Below are 24892 nucleotides of genomic sequence, written 5' to 3'. Positions count from 1 at the left end.
GACTCAGTCCCCACTGACCTGCTGAAACGCACACGCCCCTGAGCCCCCTTCCGTGATGGAAGAACGTGGCGCGTCGTGTGAGATGACCTGACCTACCGTGTCCTTCCTTAAGTCCCACTAATACCGCGGCGTGTTACATTACCACAACAGAGAGTCTTGGTAATTTATTATAAGTTGTCCAGGCACCGTGGCTCACGCCCGTAATCCCAGCACTTTGGGAGACCAAGGTGGGGGCATCGCCTGAGCCCAGGAGTTCGAGACCAGCCTGGGCAACATAGTGAGACCCCACCTCTACAAAAAATTTAAAAAGGTAGCCAGGTGTGGTGGCTCATGCCTGTAGTCCCAGCTGAGGCGGGAGGGTGGCTTGAGCCGGGAGCTCACGGCTGCGGTGAGCTGTGGTGGCATCACTGCACCCAGGCCTGGGGGCGACAGAGCAAGACCCTGTCACTAAACAAAAAAAATTTTCTATATGTTTATGTATACATGTATCACAGTATATATTAATTCAACAATCACTGAGCAGCTGCTGTGTGTAAGACATGATTATAACACTTCAAACTGCACCAAAGAGAAGATTCTGCATCCAGAACAATTTTAACAGGAATCTGACTGGAATTAGTGGTGGGTGCTGTGGGTGCCACCAGGCTGCTTTTCAGAGCTGGCCACCCCCTCCTGGCAGCCCACGGCCGATGGGGAGACGGCCCTGCCTGCGCGTACGCTCGGGCCAAGGCTCGACTTTACCCACAAGACCCGCGGGTCCACATCCCTGCTCGGCTGCGACCCTGCCTCACCCGGCCTCCCGCACCCCTGCAGGGTTTCCCCAACAGCCTCCGCAAAGGACAAGCATCCGAATCCCTGCCTCAAGCTCTGCTTGCAGAAAACCTGGCCTGACACACCGGTTTTGTTCACTGTGGAGAGGGCTAAAGACTGTCAGAGCTTTTTTGACTGCACAGTTATTGCGGGACGTAATCATTGACAAGGTTGATGCTGCTATTATTGTTAATATTGTCATCATCAGTATTGTACTGATATAGCTTGTCTGATATTCTGTAGACACTACACCATTTGTCCAAAAAGGTAATTCCCAAGGAATTGCTATAGTTTTTATAAAATCTAACGTAAAAATTACTTCCCAGCTGATGTACTTCACATACCCTAAGTCCTAAATCTGACATAGATCGTGTTTTTCAAGCTATAAGGAAGAAAGTACTAAATCTGATATGCTTGAAATGCAAACTACAAATAAAAACAGAATTAACACACATCAGGAAGAAATAATTAGGAAGAATATTTTTCTCAGGGTATAATTCAACGAAATTAAAAATATCCAACAAGACAAAATAATTAGCTAATGCTGCTACTTCCCTAATTCTCTTTTTATTTTTATTTCCAGGTTAGCCATGGAAAATTGTTCTTAGGCAAAGAGAAAAGGAAAACTATAGTAATATTTAGTAATTTTTATAAGTAATATAAAATGTGTTATATTTTATAACATGTTATTGTACATAGATCTACGTCATCGGATTTCAGTCTTCATCCTTTGGTAACTATGAAAATAAGGGGTCTGCGCAGTCGTGTGGGCACACGGAGGCAGGAGCTGCCGGGCTGCCCGGAAGGGGCTCCCTCCCACTCTGTCCACGCGGGTCCTGCTCCCTTAAACTCCACAAAGGTGAAAAGCCACCTGGTCTGAGAGCTGTGATGGCCATTCTGCTGTGGTCCCCAAGCCCTGGGCCTCGGTGCCTGTCCCTGGGCTGTAGGAACCGGGCCGCACAGCGGGAGGTGAGCGGAGGGAGAGCAAGTGAAGCTTCGTCTGTGTTTACAGCTGTCCCCGTCGCTGGCATCGCTGCGTAAGCCCCGCCGCCTGTCAGATCTCACAGGAGCAGGGACCTGCTGTAAACCGTGCATGGAGGGATCCAGGCTGTGCTCTTTATGAGACTCTGATGCCTGACGATCTGGGGTGGAGCTGAGGCGGCGACGCTAGCGCTGGGGAGCGGCTGCAAATACAGATTGTCATTAGCAGAGAGGTTTGACTGCACAGTAAATGTGATGTACTTGAATCATCCCAAACACTCTCCAACACTCCCGTCCGTGGAAGAATCGTCTTCCATGAAACTCGCCCCTGGTGCCACAAAGCTCGGGGACCGCACTGCAGTGAACGTAAACTAAATGCTTCGTGTCAACAGTCCCCGTGATCCCGCCACCTGCAAAGGTAACATGAAGGCTTCGTGCGTGGAGGTGCGGTACAGGCCCACGCACGCTCACCTGCAGCGAAGGCTGGACTAGCACACAGTGAGGACGCTCTCCTGTTCCCTGAGGCCAGACTCTGACAAGTAAGGAAGCTAATAACATTCAATTTACATTTTCCCAGTTCATTTTCTGTATCTCTTCAATTAGCATCTCGGTTAAAAACACAACAAAATTGCACATAGTAACTATTCATGCAAACGATGAGCTTCCGTGGAAGGACTCCGGGTTCCATCCCCTCAGTGACCAGGGGGACCGAGGCTCTCAATCTAGGTCCCTGTCTACAGCCACACGGCCGCGGAGACCAGGCTGTGCCGCAGGCCGAGGGCAGGAGGGGACTCACCGCCGGGCACACTGTACCAAGCGCCCCCGTTGGTGGTGCCGTCTACGAAGCTGCTGTCATCGTCGTTCTTGCGACACGGCGGCCGGCTGGGGTCCGACATGACGGGGTTGAAGGCCGAGTACGCCCGGGCCAGGCTCTGGAACACGGCGTCGTCGGGACAGGAGCTGTACTCGTGGGCACGACCTGGAAGGCAAACCCACAAGGCTCGGGGGCTGGCACAGACCGAGTCTCCGGAGAGTGACGCGGCTTTTAGCTACCTCACTGCGGGACAGGGCAAAGTTTACTACCAAACAATGACACTCAGTTCTTAGCTTGGATGACTCCGTTTCTAACACCACAAAGCAGAATCTAAGTAGAAGGCACATTCCACTTATGCACCAACAGGTTCGCAGAAAAAGTGACAAGGTCACAGCAAATTGGGAGGATGTCAAGATTCCCATCGTTAAAATCTTTGATGTAAAAAACTCACCCGCACCGACCGGGCAGCCACCGTGAACCACCCTCACATGCTATTCAGCGTCTGAGTTTACAGTTTTTAAAAAACCTCCCACGTGTGTTATAAAATAAATAACATAAATTTTGATGCACCGCACTCTTATCCGTGCGCTATAAACCCTGCCAGGCCTGCCGGCGTCCCCGTCACCAGCCAACCGCCTGTCTCTGGGTCCAACAGGCGTCGGGGCAAAGGCCTGGACGGCGGGCGCGAGGACTCACCGCTGCGGGTCTCGTCGTAGGGGTAGTTGGCCACCACGTCCCCGCCGTGCAGGTTGGCGGACAGCACGAAGGGCACGTCCATGATCCAGTGGATGACGGCCTTGGTCTCCGGGGCGAGCTGCAGCGGGACAGAGTCAGAGGGTTACGAGTCGGGGAGTCGCGGCCTGGTCACGTGACACAGACAAGGCAGAGGAAAGAGGCTGAGTGCCGGTCACGTTTCCGCCACTTTGTGGTTGTTTTCATTGAAAAACGGTTTCTGGAAGAGCAGCAGCGTCCCCACACCTGCCTTCCTCAAACGTGTAGTAAAAAATTACTAGTTCCATAGCGTTTAAATTCCCTTCAAAGCTCTTTGTGGGCTGCCAGGTTTTTGTTTTTGTTTTGTTTTTTTTCTTTTCTCTTTGTAACTCGAAATCCAGCATGTAAATCACTGACACATCTGGGGGTGTTTCTGTCGGGTCTGCGCGGCTCACACGTCCTGTTAAAATGCTGCAAATAAAACAAGGAGAAAAGAAACAGCCGAACCGCAGGGCAAGTTCGCCCTTTATGGGGTTCAAACAGGGTAGATTTTAGTTCCCCTTTTTGCCCACAATTTTTCCAATTTCCTTCAACTCCTTCAAACATCGTTCCTGGAAAAGAATATTAGATTGGGTCTGTGTTAGAGCTGAATGTAAAATATGAGTTTACTTTGGAACAGTCGCCTTAAACTTAAAACAAAGGCACGAGTTTCAAGGACTCATGTTAAGCCTCCTGAATGGTTCGGCGTCCTGCATAGCTTGGAAACGAAACAAAGGAAAAAAGAAACTTATGCCAAAGGATTACTCCAGAGCCAAAGCTTGATACTTTCATGTGATGAGTTTTTAACAGCAACTAGGAGACTCTCCAACTCCAACACCTCTTTGATTAAAAGAACGGTGTGCGGGGACGCGACCGCACTGTTCTTTGGGGCAGAGACTCCCACGCGTCCGCAGTGCTCGATGTGACGAGGGATCTTGTATTTTCGTGTCTCTGTCGGGTCACGAGCAGCCCTCCCGTGGACTGTTTGTCGTGCTTAGACACTTCGCCATTGCGTACGCAGAGATGCGCACCCCGTGTCAGGGGAGGGGTCGGAGGGTGGGTGAGTTGTCAGTAAATGACACGGCCAAGATCACGCGGCTGCGGGTTCAAATGTGCTTTGTGCACATGGATGCGTTCAGCCCTCGTTAGATCCTATGCGGTAGATCCTATTGTCCTCTCCCTATGGCAGATGAAGAAGCTGAAGCGCAGAGAGGTTAAGTAACTTTCCAAAGTTCACACAGCAAGTATGGAGGCAGGATTTGCACCAAGGTGGCTGCCTCTAGGGTCTCCACACTTAACCCTCAGGCTACTCTGCTGTATTGAATTTTCACTTCATCCTCTGGGCATGGGAGAGCTGGCAAGGTTTTCTATGCAAAAGGGTGACAGTCTGTGTGTGAAGATCACTCTGGAGGAACGTGAGGAGGCTGAACAGAGTTGGCAGAGGCTGGACACAGAATGAACTGGGGGGGCTACTGCACCCGTCTCAGCAGGGGGCGGGGGGGCCTCAGTGGGGTGAGCTGGCCAGTCCTGCAGGCCGGGACTGACCGCAAAGCTCCAGCCCTCCCAGCTCTGGCCTTCGCGGCCCGGCCAACTGCCCACGCTCCGACCTCACTCCTGCGCCCTGCACTGGGACACAGACGTCAGGACACATGTCCCTGGGCAAGAGGACAAACCCACAACACTCCGTGTTCCTACCTTGGTGTTTTCATCCACAATTTTCTTCATATTTTTCAGCAGGTGATTGTTTGGGCCACCTTGTTTCTCATTCACATAAACTATCCTGTCCAGATCTGGAAAGTTCCGGTTCAGGTCTATTCCCTGGGCATTGCTCCGACCCACAAACCAGTCCTTGAGCTCACCAGGCTGAAAAACAAAATCAAAGGGAAAAACCATCAGTTGTTTATATTATTGACACTACCTGGTTAACAGCAGCATTCTCTATTAATGCTTTAAAATAATGTTCTAATATTAACTATTTATTTCAACAATATCCTCCCACGATGGCATTTTCAGTCTGTGGTCAACACAAGCACCAAGTGTCAGGTTTAAAGTGCGTCACGCACTACATGGTGACATTTTGGTCACCAACGGACGGCACGCAGGACAGCGATCTCGCAGGATCACACTGAGCCGGAAGCTCCCCCTGGCCTGGCGGCGTCCTGACGTCCCGACCTGTGCAGGCTCACGTGTGTGCTTGTGTCCTCGCTCTTAACCAAAAAGTTTAAAAAGTAAAATAAATAAATATTCTAAAAATGAAAAAAGCTTATAGAATACGGATATAAAGAAAGACAATATCTTTGTACAGTTGTACATCATGTGTTTTAAGCTAAGTGTTTTTATAAGAGAAAAAAATTTTTTTTAATTTAAAAATTTATAATGTAAAACAGTTACAGTAAGCTAAGATTAATTTATGATTGAAGAAAAACTACTATATTACAAATTTAGTGCAGCCTAAACAGACGCTGTTTGTAGCGAAGTCAGGTGCATTAAATTATTTTTAGTTAGGAGGTAGGGCTTTTGCTTGTTTGTCCAACTTTATTCATCACATATAAAAACCGAGGATGAAGCATCAGTTAAGCGTCCACGTGGCCAAGGTCGTTCTTCCTGGGATCCAGCAGAGGGCGCTGCCGGCTCAGCCGGGCGCAATGCGGGATTTGGGAGAAAACTCAGCTCCTCACACAGGAGGGGGAATAAATACGATTTATTTTAGCAACAGCCGCAGCATTGCTCTGCAGGGCAGGGGCAGAGGCCGCTTCGCACTGTGGGATTTTGGGAGAAAACTCACCTCCTCGCAAAGGAGGGGGAATAAATATAAATTATTTAGCAACATAGACAAAGCAGCATTAAAATATTCATTAACATTTCTCATTCGCTCTCTGTTGAAGAAACCCACCCTCCTTCTGTTGCTCTGACCTTTCTGCTCAGCAGAAAGCCGGGTCCTGTGTCACCTGCGCCCCCATGGCACAGATGTGAGCTCTGGCCAGGTACTCACCCCTCCCCCCGCCCCCCGCATAGGTGTGAGCTCTGGCCAGGTACTCACCCCCCCACACACACACAGGTGTGAGCTGTGGCCAGGTACTCACCCCCGCCCCCCGCACAGGAGTGAGCTCTAGCCAGGTACTCACCCCCCCCACACACACAGGTGTGAGCTCTGGCCAGGTGCTCACCCCCCCCACGGCACAGGAGTGAGCTCTAGCCAGGTACTCACCCCCCCCCGGCACAGGTGTGAGCTCTGACCAGGTACTCACCCACCCCACACACACAGGTGTGAGCTCTGACCAGGTACTCACCCACCCCACACACACAGGTGTGAGCTCTGGCCAGGTACTCACCCCCCCCGGCACAGGTGTGAGCTCTGGCCAGGTACTCACCCCCCTCCCCCACACAGGTGTGAGCTCTGGCCAGGTACTCACCCCCCCCACGGCACAGGTGGGAGCTCTGGCCAGGTACTCACCCCCCCCACGGCACAGGTGTGAGCTGTGGCCAGGTGCTGGCTGTTGCCAGACACACGCGTGTGCACAGACACGCAGGACAGGAGAGCAGCCCCCGGGCTCACCTGGGACGCGGCCTTCTCGAAGCCGTCGGGGTTCAGCGAGGGCATGATGTGGATGCGGGTGCTGTGGAGCAGGTTCACGACCGTCTCGTTGCCCCTCTGGTACTCGTCGCACAGGTGCTGGGCCAGGAGGACGAGCAGCTCCCGCCCCACAGCCTCGTTGCCATGCATGTTCCCGATGTACTTGAACTCAGGCTCACCTGGGGGACATTTTGCATGACAGCAAAGAGAAGGCAAGTGACACGCGGTGTTGAATCTGTCATGCACCTGCTGATTTACTAGGACCAGCCGACAGCTACAAAATCGACCTTACACATTGGAATGCTGGGAACGCGACCTTCTATCCATCTGTTCCTCCCTCCCCAGCTACCCCCCATGGACTGAATTCTGTCCCCCCAAAATGCATGTGTTGAAGGCCTAACACCCAACGTGACCGAAGTGGGGAAGTAATAAGGCTAAATGAGGTCCTAACGGCGGGGCCCTAGTGCAATAGGACTGGTGTCCTCATAGGACCAAGACGACACCGGGGATCTCTCTCTCCCCCGCACAGAGGAAAACGACGTGAGGACGCATCCCGAGGCTGCACCTACAGGGGAGGCCTCGCACAGTCAGCCCTGCGGCACCCCGAGGCTGGACTTCTGGTCCTCAGAACTGCGAGAAAACGCACTTCCGCTGTGTGGGCGTCCAGGCTGTGGGACTTGGCTCTGGCCGCCTGACCGAGCAGCTACCGCCCCTTCACCCCCAGTAGCTAAAAATAGCACAGCACGAGCCTCCTGTGGACCAAACACCGCGACTTCCATGTTTCCTTATTCAACCCTCACCACATACCTAAAAGTAAGTGTTAATATTGTCCATCTCCATTTTACAAATCAGCAAACTGAAGTTCACAGTAAGAAGCCTGGCCATAGTTATTAATGGGTTATTAATTATTAATACATTAATGGGTTGTAGAATTATTCATACACAGCCCGTGAAGCCAGGACTCAGATGCTGGCCCTGACGGTCTGTGATCTGGTTTTGGTTTTGGTATTTCCCATTAACCGTAGAGATTGAGAAGAGACAGAACACACGGGTTCAAACCCAGCCCCAGTCCTCCCGGCTGCCCGTGAGTCTCCATGGCTGTCTCCCCACGTGGAAAACCTGAGAATACCAAAAGGGATCCTGCCTCATAAGGAAGGTACCATGAGAACTAAGTAAAATAATGAACGTAAATGCTTGGAACAGTGCCTGGCAAATAACAAGTGCTATGTGTTTGCTATAATTATCTTTTTATTTTATTTTATTTTTTTTTTTTTTTGAGACAGAGTCTCACTCTGTTGCCCAGGCTAGAGTGCCGTGGCGTCAGCCTCACTCACAGCAACCTCACACTCCTGGGCTCAAGCAATCCTCCTACCTCAGCCTCCCGAGTAGCTGGGACTATAGGCGTGCACCACCACGCCCGGCTAATTTTTTCTATATATTTCTAGTTGTCCAGCTACTTTCTTTCTATTTTTTTAGTAGAGCTGGGGCCTCACTCTTGCTCAGGCTGGTCTGGAACACCTGAGCTCAAACGACCCACCCGCCTCGGCCTCCCAGAGTGCTAGGATCACAGGTGTGAGCCACCGCACCCGGCATATAATTATCTTTATCATTATTAATATTATTACATCACATTATCTTGTCACTGTGAGGTGCTTTGCTGCACACAATCTAATCTTCTCTTCACAACAGCCTACTAAATGTGGAAGACAGTTACTGGTGTTTTCATTATGGTACAAATGCAGCCCACAGAGGACAGGCTTTTGCTGAAGGGCTCAGAATTCTAACAGAGTCACTGTCACCCGTGTGTGCTGCTGTCCGTGGCGTTTCAGGAGCAGTAGTGACACTGTGCAGCCGTTCCGTGACCTTAACTAGCCCCGCTGTTCTGCCCCTTTCTGCTTCATTCGTCCACGGGCCGTTTCTGCGGTGGACGGTTCTCCGTTTACGGAATCGCTAGGACTGCTCGCTCTTGGTGTCAGAGAGGAGGTCGGGATTAGTTTTCTCCTGGAAACACGTCATCTGAGCATCCTTTGCACGAGGTTCCCCAGCATCAGATCCAAGTGGCTACTCAGCCCAGAAAGCCGTGTCCTTGTGTGACCGCTCGGCCTGAGCTGAGCTAATCTTAATCTAAGGATCGGGTGCGGCAGGGTCAGGGCTATTTATACCCCTCATTTTACTCTGAGGGAGACTCTAATAAAACTACCCCCTGGGACATGCCCGAAAGGTAGGAGAAAAGATGTTTCCTTGGCTTCTGATTCTGAAAGTGATAACCTTCTTCCTTTCTATGAGACTCACGCACTTCAAGCTTTCCCTTACTGGGTGTGTTGATTTGACTGGGGCACAGGAGAAACCGCAGCATCCCCTTAGAGAGAGAGAGAGAGACCAGGTGGACACCAGAGGGATCTAGAAGCCGCTTTGCAGAGTTATCTGGGAACTTGCACGGCAGGATGCATTCTGGTCCTGCTGTTTTACCCTAACAGCTTTGAAGCTTCAAACCATTCGAAAGGGCTTCACCTACAACTCAAAAGTACACTGAAATTTTTTTATTACTTCTCTGGGTTTAAAATTTTTTTTAAATCATTTAAAGTAGAAATACCAAACTCACAGTCACTTAGCCAAACCTGCCCCCCAGACGTTTGGTTTGGCTGCCACGGTGTGTCGTGCATTTGGAGGTGAACACCCTGGGGAGCCTGAGCTTCCCCAGTTCGGCCGCAGGCCGCACCGTTCCCTATCGCTGCTTTACTCATGCACGTTGGCAGCTCCTGATCTTCAGAGTGAATTTCCAGTATGGTTTCTCTTCAGCTCCACAGGAAATGCCTCTCAGGACGAATCTCCTCCAATATCTCTGCTATATTTGTGAGGACAGAGTAATAACAGTGACAACGACAACACTGTAGGTCACCATGAACACAGGACAACAACAGTCATACTGAAGAAATCAATGTGTAGCAATAAACGCAAGGCGCTGTGAGTTAGCAAAAGAAAGGCAAGCGCATCTTTTGTTCTCTGTCCCCAGGAGCCCGTCGATGCCACTACATTTCAGCAGAACGCGGAGGAGCCGAGTTCTTTCCAGCTCACTGACAAGTCCTATGTGACGGAGAAGAGCCGCAGTGTTTAAACACAGCGTTTGTGGAACGTGACATGCAAATCCCACGGCCAGACCTCTCCAGGGGATCCCGCAGCAACTGTCGGGGTCCCTGAGCCGCAGGGACGTGCGGTCAGGAGGACACAGACACGTGGACAACGTTCCGGAGTGAGGCGGCCAGGAAGGAGTGCCGGACACATCACTCACCAGCTCCGGGCTCTAAACTGGGATATTCCTCCCGCCTCTCTGGCCTCCCTCCAGCCGCTTTTCCTCCCAAAGCCGGGATTATCTCCTTAAGACACAGCACTCATGAGGCCTCCTCTGCCTAATGACCCGTCGGTGACCTCCCTGTGCTTCCACCGCGGGCAGACGCCTCTGCGAGACCCGGCCCGGCGACTCTGCCGCCTCCTGAGACCCCGCGCGCTCCCTCCAGCCACAGGCCCCTGGCCCATGCTGCCCGCACCTTCACACGCACACATATGCACACACGAACACGGGCACGCATACGCACATGCACACATATGCACACACGAACACGGGCACGCATACGCACACGCACACATATCCACACATACGCACACACGAACACGTGCACACACATGCACACGCAAACATGCACACACGAACACGTGCACACGTGCACACGTCGCCCTCACATCCCCCCCATCGCTGCTCTGGGTCCGGTTCCTTACTGCTCTGGGGCCTCCATGTGAAACACTCGTTGGTCCCTGATAGCATCTGACCCTCCCTCGCCCGGGCTCGAGGCCTGTTAGTCCCGATGCACCCTCGTGGCTCACTAGGGTGTCGCTCGTGCCGGCGCAGGTCTAGGACACAGTGAGGGCACAATAAGTACCGACTCCGTCAATCCTGAGTAAACGTGCAAACGGACGTCCTGCTTCCCATCCCCCGCCCCGCAGCGGAGCCAGTGGCCGCAGAGCTCGCCCCGAGAGGCAGGTGCAGCCCGGGCCCCGCAACCTTCCCGCAACAGCGAGGGGAGCAAGGGTGGGACCGGTGGGGGGGGGGAGGCTGCGGGGCCGCGTGGGGCTGCGGGGCCGCGTGGGGCTGCGGGGCCTCCCCGGCTGCGGCGCCCCAGGTCCCCGCCGGGAGGAGACGTCCCGAGCAGGAGGCAGCCGCTGCGCACCGCGCGTCCCGGGGAAGATCGGTCTCCACGGTCCCGCGAGGCCGCCCCGAGCGCCGCTCCCCACGGCTGTTTTTGCTGTAAAGTCCAAACAACAGATTCTGCAGAAACATCACCTTCAGAATCCTTCATCCAGAAATCGGTATAGAATTGAAGACTTTGGACTTTGACCACCCCTGGGTCCATAAATTGTTTACCTTCAACTTATCTTTTAAAAAAAAAAAAGGAGTGACAGCTTTTTATCAGCACTGAACTTTCTTTGCTGCCGCTACAAAGACAGGAAAGAGGTCGCGGCAGGCTGGTGAACGAGGGCACCTGCCTTCCGTCCGCGGTGTTTACCCGGAACAAACCCCAGGTCTGGCAGGTGGCAGCTGCCGGGTGAGACGCGCACGCACCTGGCGCCCAGCGCCTGCCTCTCCCGGCAACGGGGCGCAGCGGGACGCTTGGGGTGGCTGTTCCCACCTGCTGCTTATCTTCCTCACTCGCTGATTCATCTTCCTCTTCGCACGGGGCCCCGAGCTCTCGGTCTCGCAACTGAGGAAGCTTCATACTTGCGCGGGTTGCCACGGTCGGCTCAGGAAGCGCCGTCTCCCTGCTGCGCCGATTCTCCCGCAATTAACGCGACTATCAGCAGTCCAGTTAGGTCACATGTCACACGACCATCCGTCCAGCGAACATTAAAAGACAATCGCTTCACAACAAAACCAGCCTGCGTGGGCCGCGTCTCTGTCTGAGCACCTGTGTCACAGAACAATTAATGGGCCTGACTGAATTTGCACTCTCAACAGAACAAGGTAAGAATACTTTGTAAGTTTCAAAAATAACATCCACAGTTGTAACGAAGTCAGCAATATCTACATAAACCAGGCATCGTGCCAGCCGCCTGCAGTCCCAGCTCCCTGAGAGGCTGGGAGGCCGAGGCAGGAGGATCGCTGGAGCCCAGGAGTTGGAGACCAGCCTGGGCAACATAGCCAGAGCCTATCTCTTAAAAAAAGAAAAGAGAAAGAGAAATAACTACACAAATTCCAAACCAGAGCAGACAAACGATTTTAAGTCCAAACTTGTAACTATCAATACACCCCAATTATGTAACAGTATGATTCGAAATAACCAAATCAGGAAAAAGCAACTTAAAGACATTTCTATGGCCTCAAAAATAAAATGTTAATGTTTAACACCCCAGAAATCCACACCAGTGCGGGTGAGGCCTGAAGTTAGCAACGTCCCCGAACAATCGAGGGAATCTGTCCCATGACGTGACCAGAGAGCCCCTGGGTTAGGAGGCCACAGGCCCAGCAGGGAGACCCTGCAGGAAATGACCAAATAAACAGGCAAAAGAAAAAGCACTATTGTCTGCCCTGCCCATGACAAAGAAACTTTACTTTCACCCCTTACGTGGCCTCATGGTCAGTCTGTTCCGCCCGCCCAGCACTTTCCCCTCCTGGAAACAGGCGACCGCCGGGCACAGAACCCGCCCAGCCCACGGTGCCTTACGAGCCCTTTCAAACCTCAGACTCAGTTACTCAGGGACCTCGACGGGAAAAAGCAGCAGGGGGAAAATATGCAAAGGAAAATGAAATTACAAATGTGAAAACGGGTTGTAAGTTGTGAAATTCTGCGTAACAAGTGGAACATCGTTATTTAGGGGAAAGTAGGTCAAGGGTATTTTAAGAAGGAACTTGATTATAGTAACCGAATTCTCCCGTCTTTCATCCTGAAAATAGAGACGAAACTCGCACCGAGATGCCTCTATTCTTCCTCCCACGTCAGATGTTTGCCAAAGCAGAAGGCCACTAACTCGTCTGCAAGGTGTGCATTTAGCTCACCGATGACACAATTCTTAGAGCTGGTGACAATTTCAAAATCCCGGGACCTGGTGCAAGTGACCAACTGAGCGCATTGCTGGACAACGGCAGTGTTCGCAAACCAAACCCCGTCTTGCAAAGATACCGTGAGAAAATGCGCACACACGCGACGATTTTGAGAGACAGACACACGGGCCATCCAAGCAGGACAGTCGCTGAACGGCCGTGATTCACAAGCTGCCCTGCGGGCCGGACACATCGCAGGACAGACGCCCTTTGAACCGTGGTCTTCCTCCCCCGCTGGTGAACCAGGGCTGAACACAGTAGGGCTGCTAATTGCTTCCACCTGTTTGACGTCCCAGCCGGTGGCAGTCATAAATCATTCTTGCAGAACCGACCCCTGCAGGTTGCCTAGAACTTGTCATGGGAACGTCATTAACTGCCTCGTGTTTTAGTACATTTTAGCAGCCAAAAATGCTGAGCGTATTCCTAAGGAAATGCGAATCTCCAGGGGCCCAATAAAGAATAGCAGGGATGGGGATGGCTAGAAAAGTAGACTCCTCTTTTCCTAAGGAGTGCGTAAAACGAATTAAACAGTGTCGGGTTCCCCCTTAGAGATCGTTGGCCCTGTGTGGAGTTCTGTCGTGCTAGATTTTATAAACAGGCAAGAGGAGTAGCTGAGGCGTGTGGAGCAAAGCCAGGGTTTGGGGGATTGTCACGCAAAGACGCAATGACAGCACTGACACAAAACAACAGGAGTCGTTATTGTGAGACGGAGGAATTTCTAAGGCAAAACGTGAATAAAAAATAAGCTACAGGCTAGTACAACCGAATATGATACTGACCTTCAAAATTACTTCAAGAGTCAAAGTCACCAAGAATATTACTGTAGTGAAATGGGCAACATTAGAAGGGAGGAAGGGAAACCAAGATAAGGGGAAAGAATTTAAGAAGTGGTTGGAAAAGAAATCACAGGTGTGGAAGCATTTTATACTGACGTCCTCTCCCCTCGCTTCTTCCTTCAGAGCAGCATTTACAACACAGCAAGACCACAGGACATCTGGAAAGTGAAGTCTCGCTCCATCTGATTTTAATGGACAAACTGGAATGCATTCCAGAATTATTCTGCAGAGACGTATCACGGAATTATTTTTTTAAATATTATGTATTTGCCATTAATATAATTTTAAAGTTCTCTTACATATGACATCTAGAATGTTTCCAGTGAGAGCCTAACTGAAGAAAGAGGGGTAAACAAAAGGACAGAAGATATTTCCAGCCTCCCAAGTTATAAATGTCAGAGTTCCAATGGGAACAGAAATGCCTTCACTTTTTGAAATGAAAATATCTGATGCCTTCACAAAAGCATGCTAGAAACTTCTTACAAATACCTCATACACAGCGTGTGCTGGTACATGTTCAACAGTCAGCTCTGGCTTGCAGCAGGGCCCATGTCACGGTGTAAGTCTGGGTGCAGGTCCCTGGCCTGCTGGGGACGGCCGCAGGGCCGGAGGGGAGAGAGCCAAGCCCCCTCTGTGTTCACAGCCGCCCCCAGCGCTGGTCACCGAGCTCCGCCTGCTGCCAGGGCAGCGGCATTAGGTCCCCATAGCAGCGCGGACCCCGCTGTAAACTGCGCGTGGGAGGGATCTGGGTTGTGGTCCTTATGAGAATCTGTCTAGAAACAACACCCCCGCCCCCTCGTCTGTGGAAAATTGTCTTCCATGAAACCTGTCCCTGGTGACAGGAAGGTCGGGCCGCTGCCGTGAACACGCCCACCTGGACAAACCTGCAGCTGCCAGCGTGAAGTCACCCGGCTCACACCTTTCCTGAAAATGACACACAGGGCCCTGCCGGCCAGTGCCAGCCTCGTCCACAGCCAGCGCACACGGAGGGCAGCTGTCCAGGGTAGACACCAGCTTCCCGCTGCCCCCTGGGCTCTGCCAGAGGGGAAAGAGACCTAAGAAATCTGAAGAGTTTTCAAGCACATTATAAGAAATGAAATCAGACCAGCCTCTACCCTATTGCTTTTCCTTGTGTTTCATTTCAGGCTGGAAGAAGTAAAAGAGGGTGTTTGGTTTGGGTTTTTCTTGTATGGATACAGGACCGTTTCCAAGCACTGCACCATCGTCAATCCTACTTAGGGGGACGGAAAGGTAAAGGGAGCTAGGGAGTCTTTGCTGACTGAGTAAATGATCTTAGCAGTTACTGATTCACCAGATCATATCACCCTTTGCTCTAAACTTAGCCATAAAAAATCAATGAAGAAATTTTACTTGAACCCATATAATAGTTTGTCTGAAATATTTATCAGCAATAATATCAGACATTCAAATTTCCTCTGCTCGCCCCACAGTCTTGACCTGTAAGACTATATTCACCATAAAAATGGCAATGCAATTTCTGTGTTCATTTGTAGCATAGAAATTCGTAATTTAAAATTCACAGAAATTAGTTATTTAAAATTACTAATGTGAAACATTTTGTTATTACAATCCAAGGAAAAGCTGCCTATAAAAGCCTTTAGATGCAGAAAAACCTTTGATTTGTTTAAGAACATCACTAAGTGAGCACAGAGAAATTTCAGTATACCAATCAGATGAGAGATGGCCTTGATGCAGTCGTGATTTGCAGTCTTTCTGTGACCCCCTTGACCCGAGTCGTGAAACCAGAAAGCCGTCCAGGCCTGGCCCCGGCCGCGCAGACCAGCTTCCTCGTCTCTCAGACCCCAGCACCTGTCTCAGACCAAGCACGTGACCCAAGCCAGCCACTAAAACTCAGCTAAGGACGGTGGTGGGGACTCAACCTTCTCCGAGGAGCCCCCGTCTGAGAGCGCAGTCAGCACCCAGAGCGCCAGCGCTCCTGCCCACGCCCCCCGGACCCCACATCCTCCCTGGATCCAGCCATGCCTGAAGCCAGTGCCGGCCCGGGACTCGCCCTTTCTGTGGCCAGCACAGTTTCTTTTTCTCTAGAATTGGGATGTCCATCCCCTGCTACGAAAATTTCAACACAGCGACCAACTTAAATAGTCACTTGCGATATCAAGCTCCATAATCAGGCCAATTTTGATTTCAAAAAGTAGTGGAGAATAGTAACTAGTGAAGGTCATAATTTCTCCATAAGTGAAATAAAATTTGTCTTTAAAAAGTCCCTGAGTTTCTCTGTAATACGAGTTCAGTTGAGGTACAAAAAGGACAATTACATAAATTATTAAAATCCTGTGTTCATTGGACTGTCTCTAAAATAGACTCAATAGAAAATTGGGCTGTGAAATCTCTGGCCCAATAACACATGATGTTATTCTTCAAACGTGCTTTGGTAGGAGACAGAAAAATGTCTAGGGGTATTCTGAGCGCCTGAGGAAACCCACTTGGCGGCAGCTTTCAGAGGGAAGTTACACGTTGACACAAACTCCCAGAGACCAGGCGGGTGTTTCCTGGTGCCTCAAATTACAGGCATTTTTGGTGTGAGGGTCGTAGAGGCCACTGGTTTAACTTCGGTCCCCTCTGACCCCATCCACGGACGGGCAAGGTCCGGGGCTGGGCACAGGGCAGGGCCTGTCACTCTCGGCTTCCGGAACCCACTGTCCTGCGGGTCTTCGTCCACAGCCGGGGAGCAAACCCCACCGCAGAACAGGCAGGGGGGGCAGGTACGAGAGGGACCCCGAGAGCACGGAGCCCTGGGGCATCTGCAGCTCAGCACGAAGGCAGGGACGTTTGGTGAGCGTGTCCCCCAGCCTGGCACAGAGGACCCACCCCACGGGACCACCCCACCCAAGTGCTGCCCACGTTGAACAGAGCAGGTGAACTGGTTTTGCTCAGAATGCAAGTTGCTAATTCTTAGGAAACGGGTACACTGTAGAGAAATGAAGAGACAGAGTAATTCTTGTACACCAGGAAGCAAGTAGAAAAAAAGCCTTATGTTCATATAATTCATTCATTTCAGTATGTTATCATAGCGACCGATGCCTCTCCCTACTACAAGCTTCTGATCGTGCAGACCTTGTATTAATGTTCTCACTTAATCGGTGAGAAAACCGAAACCAAGTGACGTGACCTGTTCAAGATCGCCCTGCTAGCCAGCTGCAATGCTAGAATCCAGATTTTGATCCAAGAGCAGACACCCTCACCCCCACACCCCCGCCCGCGCTGAGGAGAAGGGTGTCGGCGTCGGGACCTCACAGGCTCTGGGTGCCCCCCCCTGCAGTCCCCGAGCTCAGGCAGCCTGAACGAATGTCACACGCCGTCTCCCTTCCTGACCTGCCTTCGTGAGCTCGTCTCCAAGGAACCTTCAGAGGGCCCAGGGGAGGCTCCCCCTCTTCAGACCTACAGACACTTCTCCTCAGTCCAAGATTCACTTAAAAACAGAGAATTTTCTGTGTCTAAGATGAGCCCAGCATGATCCAGCCAGAAAGTCTTTGGAACAGTCAGACTGTGGGTTCGGCAGGCTGCAGTCCGTGGGCTGGACGCCTACTTCTGTGTAAATAAAGTTTTATTGGAATGCAGCCACACCATGGCGTGAGCTTTAAATGATTTTTTAAAGTTTTAAACATCATGAAACAATCACGTTGTTTATGAGGCTCACTCTGCATGATTTCTGTGCAACGCGCAGTCACTTTGTGAGCTACAATAAAATCCCAGGGCCCCCCCCACCCCCACCCCCAGCCAAGGGAGCCCCAGGAAAAACTGCAGCGCTGAGCTGCTGGCCACGAGCAGCGGGAGTCAGACAGGCGGCCTCCCTGCGCCCACCGCCCTTTGGAGTTACCGTTTGTGACAATGACACTAACTCACCAGCAGGACCGGTGGCCACGGGAGACCAAGGCTAAGCCACACCTGCAGGCCCTCGATTTACTGAACATATCGCCGGCCTCCGGTGCACGTGCCCAGGCTTGTCTGATAACAGACTCCTTAACCTGCACAGCCCCAGCCTCAGACAAAGCTTCATGTCTCTCACCAATCACAAATCAAAGAATCTTTGAACCCACTGCAACCTGAAAGCCACCCCTCAAGATGCTCCCCCTTTTTGGGTGAAAGCAATGTACCCCTCCATGAACTGACGCATGATTTGAAGTGTCATTCCTGTCTCCACGAACGTGCAAAACTAGCCTAGAACCTGGCCGCCTCCGGCATATTCTCTCTGGGCCTCTCCAGGCCACACGCTCCAAGCCAGTCACACGGCCTCAGCTCACAATAAACCTCTTTAAATCACTTTACCGAGTTTGGGTTTTTCCCATTAACACATGAGATTATATGAGACCACCTAGAAACAATGTTTCCTCGACCACAAATTGTGACCCACGAAGTGGGTAGTGACGTCAATTCAGTGCTGGGAAGAAAAATTAGTGAAATAGAAAAAAGAAGAGAATAAAAGGGGAGGAAAGGAAGGGAAGAGAAGATCAAAATGCCGTGTTTGGTGAGGACTTGGATTCCGTGTGCGTGTGTGTGTGCGTGTGTGTGTGCGTGTGTGTGTGTGTGTGTGTGTGCGCGCACACCTGCAATGCCATAAAATGCAGTTTTTATGCGTGGGAATCAAATACGTTGGAAAGTCTCTGAGCTAAGAATGTCTGCAAACAGAAAGAGAGGAGGGTCAAGGGCAGAGTCCTGGAGTCTCTAAACACTCGAGTTTGGGAAGGTGAGGAGCAACTGTCAGAGAAAACAGGAAGGATCAGCCAGGAGTCGGAGGGCCAAGAAACCAAGTTACAGAGGGTTTTACGACGGAAAGAACCATCGGCAGAACCGTTCAGCCACACGGCCACCGGGCCCTGGGCAGTGAGGAGGTGACAGTCCCCGTGCAGCCGCGGTGGGGGCCTCGCTGGGCTGGATCCACGGCAGGGGGTGAGGAACCAAAGACAAAGTCTTTGCAGTAAAACAGCACAGACGGATGCCCACAACGCACAGGAACATAGTAACGGAGAGAATGTGTGTCAGCACACACAGCGTCGTAGACGGCACACAAAATGTGCTCAAATCTATGTGCAATGTTATTATATTACATTTTTATTTCCTTCTGTACCGTTTATGGGCTCACAGAGCTAAAAAGGCACATAAGAAGTCACAGTCCTCATGTCCTGGCTAAGACTTGCACTAAGTTATTACAAGGAAAGAATTTCCATCGTATTTTCCAAAATTTTCAGGAATTAATATTTTAAATCATACTTAGGATGATTTTCCTATGATAAAATGGCTCATAACACATTCCATTAATAAATGAATTCCCTGTCTGCTGTTACATAAACACAAACTCAAGCTTTCATCCTTTTTTCTTTTGCTTCTCTGAGCTCTTTTCCAAAGTCTTTTTTTTTTTCCTGTAGCCTGAAAGGCACCAGCATTTCAGCTGTCTCAGAAAGCCGCTATGTGCAAAATCATGGTCCGGTTCCACTTCCTGGAGGTGGTATGAATTATTTGAGAATGTCACTTTCCTGTCCTTTTTCCTACAGCTCTGGCCAGCTAACGCCAAAGATGCTGTCTCAGTCCACCTGTGTGGCTATAACGGAACACCTACGGCTGAGCAGCCATGAGGAAAAGAGTTTGCTCGGCCCACGGTTCCGCAGGCTGCACAGAAGCCTGGTGCCAGCGTCTGCTGCCCGAGACGGGGAGGGCGGAGGGCAAAGGGGCCGGCGTGTGCAGGATCGTAGGGGGAGAGAAGGAGGGAGGTGCCAGGCGCTTTCTCACAGCCAGCTCTCGTGGACACTAACGAGTGACAGCTCACTGGTCACCGTGAGGACGGCACCAAGCCCTTCATGAGGGATCCACCCCCGTGACCCAAACACCCGACACTGAGGACCAAATTCCCACGTGAGACTCGGAGGAGACAGACAGACCAGACTATCACGGACGTCTGTTATCACACGCTCAGCCTCTTCCTGCCTGCACCTTGGTACTGCAGGTCCCTCTCTCTGACTTCCAGAACTGTCCATCGGGAACTAATTAAATACGGTGCTCGATGCAACCCGGGCCGCGGACGCCGTGGTGACGTTGGCGCTCACCATGCCCGTGGGCTCCGGGACTGCTGGAACCAAGGAGCTAAGGGAGGGAGCACCTGGTGTTTAGTGTTAGATTGGGGCACATGAAATAGGCTTTCTGTAGGTCAAGAATAGTCAGATATGGGCTGTTTCGTGTGGTTCAACCTAGAAGTTTCTCCTGCAAACTCTGTGTGTCCTCTGGGGGTGCAAGTTGAGGACAGTGTCTCTGTTCCACCTTGGCTTACCCCCTCGAAACCGTTCCTCTGACATCAGCGTTCAGGTTGTAGATAGAAATCACAGCTTTAAATGTATTTATGTAGCAATATTTGCTAAGTGCCCACTGCGCAAAGCACCGGGCAAGATGCTGAGAATTCAGACGTGATCCCTGACCCTGAGAGCTGATAGTCCCCAAGAGCTAAATTTTAGACAAAAATCACACACATACTTCTATTTAATTAAAATTGAGATAAAAGTTGTGAAAACAGTATGGGTCTAGCAGAAGAAAAGCCAAACTCGTCTGGAAGGACAAGGAAGGTTTTCCCGAGAGAGTGACGTTGAAGCCGAGGACAGGCTGAGTGGGAGTGAGGAGCCCCGGGAGCCCCGGCGCACGGCGGGCGCAGACGCCGTCAGGAGGCAGCCGAGGTCGGGATGGGGGACGGTGACAGGGACACGCGGAGCAGGGAGGAAGGGCTGGAATCCGCAGGATGAGGACGCAAGGCCCCGCGGGTTTCTCTCCTTGGGCAGAGTGGTCGCTAAACAGCGTTCGTCAGGGCCTGACGGGACCCCTTTGTGCTAGGGGAGGACCACGAGCTGCAGGGGGCAGGGCCCTCGACAGCCTGACCAGAGCAGCCGTCCCCAGCCTCAGTGGCACCAGGGACGGTTTCATGGAGGACAATTTTCCCAAGGACCGGGGGCGTCAGGGGATGGTTTTGGGATGATCCAAGCGCATCACATTTATTGTGCAGTCAGACCTCTCTGCTGGTGACAATCTGTGTTTGCAGCCGCTCCCCAGCGCTGGCTTCACCATGTCAGCTCCACCCCAGATCGCCAGGCATCAGATTCTCACAAGGACCACGACCTAGACCCCTCGCACGGCAGTGCACAGTGGGGTCCCCACTCCTATGAGGACCAGTCCCCCGCTGATCTGGCAGGAGGTGGGGCTCATCGGCGATGCCAGGTTGGGGAGCGGCTGCAAACACACACGGAGCTCCGCTCTCCTCCTGCCGTGGGGCCCGGTGCCCGACAGGCCACGCACTGGTTCCGGTCTGAGGCGCGGGGACCAGGGACGCAGGACTGGAACGCCAGACCCTGCCGTGGTCTGTTCGGTGAGTGACGTTTCCCCGGCAGCCGCGGCACCTGTTTGCTGACACCCCGGCCATGGCCACTTTCTCCTATAAGTGGCAGCGTCAAGACTCTGTGGCCCAGAAGGCGGAAATCGTCATTATCTGGCCCTTTCCAGAAACACTGTGTGGACACCTGGAGTTAAGAATGAACTGGGGCGGAGGGGGCCTGAGAGGATAATGAGGAAAAGGAGTCAGGGGATTCTGTTAAATGAAAACTAAAGAGTCCTCGTGTTTGGGACGGAGCTCCCGCCCTGGGCCACACAGACCAGACTAAAACTCAGACAGAGTCACCCGTGCGGAGCTTCCTCGTCACCAAACCGAGTGACCCTACCTTCTGCAAAATCAGGACAGAAGGGCCGATTTCCCCAACAAGCCAGGCGACGTGAACTGAAGCCCCTGTCCGATCCCTCACTGCGGCAGCCGGTGCTGACCAGTCGGCTCTCGCTCTGCTGTCTCCCTGCCCTGCCCGACAGGGAACGTGCCTGTGAAAGGACAAAACACTCGTGTGCTGCTTTCCTCTCCGCGTCCTCTGTCTCTGAAGCCAACCTGCTCTGCGTGGACCCTTGTTCTGTTCCGTGGAATACAGTGTTGCCCGATTCGCAATGAGGCCGACTGAGATCTTCGAGTCTGTTGTAACTTTGTCTTTTGACAAGTCGGAGCAGGAGCTGCACTTGGCTTGGACTAGGTGGCCGTGGGCGTCGTGGGGACGCGAGAAAGTGAAGAGGGACGGACGGGGCTTGGTGGTGGCTGGTGCGAGGGAGGAGGCGGCACCGGAATAACTCCTGGTTCCTGGGGGAGCCGTGTAGGCAGCCGGAGTCGAGAAGGAACAGGGTGGTGGGGCGGATCAGGAGGGCTGCACTTCGGGACAAGCAAGATCCATCCGCCTGGAACCTATAAACTGCTGGCGGAAGGGAGACTCGCAGATTCTTATTCCTCGCTTTGAAACTTTTCTGACTATTGACAAGTTTTATTAAAAATTCTGCAATTCCTTCAGCTCCTCTGCTGTCTCCTGGCCCACACAGAACAGCCTGTGAAGAGGGACAGGAGCAAACAGCTCTTCCCTCGCAGTCGGCTTTTGGTTTTTTGGGTACTGAAGATATATTTTGGAACTGCCTTTTCTTTCCTGATCTTTTTCTCTGGCACCATCCTGATAATCTTAACATTGTTATCTTACATTCCTTGTTCCATTAGGTGTTGATTGTTTTTAACGGAGGGGCATTAACAGGAAAGGAAGATGTTTGAATGTTATTTTCCTATCTGCTACATCCACCTCTCTCATTTTGGCCCCAACCCCTGGACCACAGACAGGTGCCACCTGTGGCCTGTTAGGAACCAGCCGCAGCAGGAGGTGAGCGGCAGGTGAGCGAGCGAGGCTTCGTCCCTGTTGACAGCCGCTCCCCCTGCACCCCGTACACCCCCTGCACCCCGTACACCCCCTGCACCCCGTACACCCCCTGCACCCGTACACCCCCTGCACCCGTACACCCCCTGCACCCGTACACCCCCTGCACCCCGTACACCCCCTGCACCCGTACACCCCCTGCACCCCGTGCACCCCCTGCACCCCGTGCACCCCCTGCACCCGTACACCCCCTGCACCCGTACACCCCCTGCACCCCGTACACCCCCTGCACCCGTACACCCCCTGCACCCGTACACCCCCTGCACCCCGTACACCCCCTGCACCCGTGCACCCCCTGCACCCCGTGCACCCCCTGCACCCCGTGCACCCCCTGCACCCCGTGCACCCCCTGCACCCCGTGCACCCCCTGCACCCGTACACCCCCTGCACCCGTACACCCCCTGCACCCCGTGCACCCCCTGCACCCGTACACCCCCTGCACCCCGTGCACCCCCTGCACCCCGTGCACCCCCTGCACCCCGTGCACCCCCTGCACCCGTACACCCCCTGCACCCGTACACCCCCTGCACCCGTACACCCCCTGCACCCGTACACCCCCTGCACCCCGTGCACCCCCTGCACCCGTGCACCCCCTGCACCCCGTGCACCCCCTGCACCCCGTGCACCCCCTGCACCCGTACACCCCCTGCACCCCGTACACCCCCTGCACCCCGTGCACCCCCTGCACCCCGTGCACCCCCTGCACCCGTACACCCCCTGCACCCGTACACCCCCTGCACCCGTACACCCCCTGCACCCCGTGCACCCCCTGCACCCGTGCACCCCCTGCACCCCGTGCACCCCCTGCACCCCGTGCACCCCCTGCACCCGTACACCCCCTGCACCCCGTACACCCCCTGCACCCGTACACCCCCTGCACCCCGTACACCCCCTGCACCCGTACACCCCCTGCACCCCGTACACCCCCTGCACCCGTACACCCCCTGCACCCCGTACACCCCCTGCACCCCCTGCACCCCCTGCACCCCGTACACCCCCTGCACCCCGTACACCCCCTGCACCCCGTACACCCCCTGCACCCGTACACCCCCTGCACCCGTGCACCCCCTGCACCCGTGCACCCCCTGCACCCGTACACCCCCTGCACCCCGTACACCCCCTGCACCCCGTGCACCCCCTGCACCCCGTGCACCCCCTGCACCCCGTACACCCCCTGCACCCCGTACACCCCCTGCACCCGTGCACCCCCTGCACCCCGTACACCCCCTGCACCCGTACACCCCCTGCACCCGTACACCCCCTGCACCCCGTACACCCCCTGCACCCCGTACACCCCCTGCACCCCGTACACCGCCTGCACCCGTACACCCCCTGCACCCGTACACCCCCTGCACCCGTACACCCCCTGCACCCCGTGCACCCCCTGCACCCGTACACCCCCTGCACCCGTACACCCCCTGCACCCCGTACACCCCCTGCACCCCGTACACCCCCTGCACCCCGTACACCGCCTGCACCCCGTACACCCCCTGCACCCGTACACCCCCTGCACCCGTACACCCCCTGCACCCGTACACCCCCTGCACCCCGTGCACCCCCTGCACCCGTACACCCCCTGCACCCGTACACCCCCTGCACCCCGTACACCCCCTGCACCCCGTACACCCCCTGCACCCGTACACCCCCTGCACCCCGTGCACCCCCTGCACCCGTACACCCCCTGCACCCGTACACCCCCTGCACCCCGTACACCCCCTGCACCCCGTACACCCCCTGCACCCCGTACACCCCCTGCACCCGTACACCCCCTGCACCCCGTACACCCCCTGCACCCGTGCACCCCCTGCACCCGTACACCCCCTGCACCCGTACACCCCCTGCACCCGTACACCCCCTGCACCCGTACACCCCCTGCACCCCGTACACCCCCTGCACCCGTACACCCCCTGCACCCGTGCACCCCCTGCACCCCGTACACCCCCTGCACCCGTACACCCCCTGCACCCCGTACACCCCCTGCACCCGTGCACCCCCTGCACCCCGTGCACCCCCTGCACCCGTACACCCCCTGCACCCGTACACCCCCTGCACCCGTACACCCCCTGCACCCCGTACACCCCCTGCACCCGTGCACCCCCTGCACCCGTACACCCCCTGCACCCGTACACCCCCTGCACCCGTACACCCCCTGCACCCGTACACCCCCTGCACCCCGTACACCCCCTGCACCCGTACACCCCCTGCACCCGTGCACCCCCTGCACCCCGTACACCC

At 53.8% G+C, this 24892-nt stretch overlaps 1 protein-coding gene across 1 annotated transcript in view; it reads right to left on the bottom strand.

The window, feature by feature from the left end:
* CPE (carboxypeptidase E) overlaps nucleotides 1-24892 on the bottom strand; it is a 65645-nt gene that overhangs the window by 4879 nt on the left and 35874 nt on the right. Inside the window, exons 2-5 of the mRNA XM_069493346.1 lie at nucleotides 6912-7108; nucleotides 5051-5218; nucleotides 3302-3419; nucleotides 2588-2770 (exon numbers count right to left, since the gene is read on the bottom strand). Coding sequence (XP_069349447.1) covers nucleotides 2588-2770; nucleotides 3302-3419; nucleotides 5051-5218; nucleotides 6912-7108 — 666 coding nt within the window. The remainder of the gene's footprint in view (nucleotides 1-2587; nucleotides 2771-3301; nucleotides 3420-5050; nucleotides 5219-6911; nucleotides 7109-24892) is intronic.

Source organism: Eulemur rufifrons, chromosome 18 (genome assembly GCF_041146395.1).
Source record: "Eulemur rufifrons isolate Redbay chromosome 18, OSU_ERuf_1, whole genome shotgun sequence".
Classification (NCBI taxonomy): Eukaryota; Metazoa; Chordata; class Mammalia; order Primates; family Lemuridae; genus Eulemur; species Eulemur rufifrons.
The sequence above is the reverse complement of the archived record's forward strand: the minus strand, read 5'-3'. Positions and strand labels throughout refer to the sequence as shown.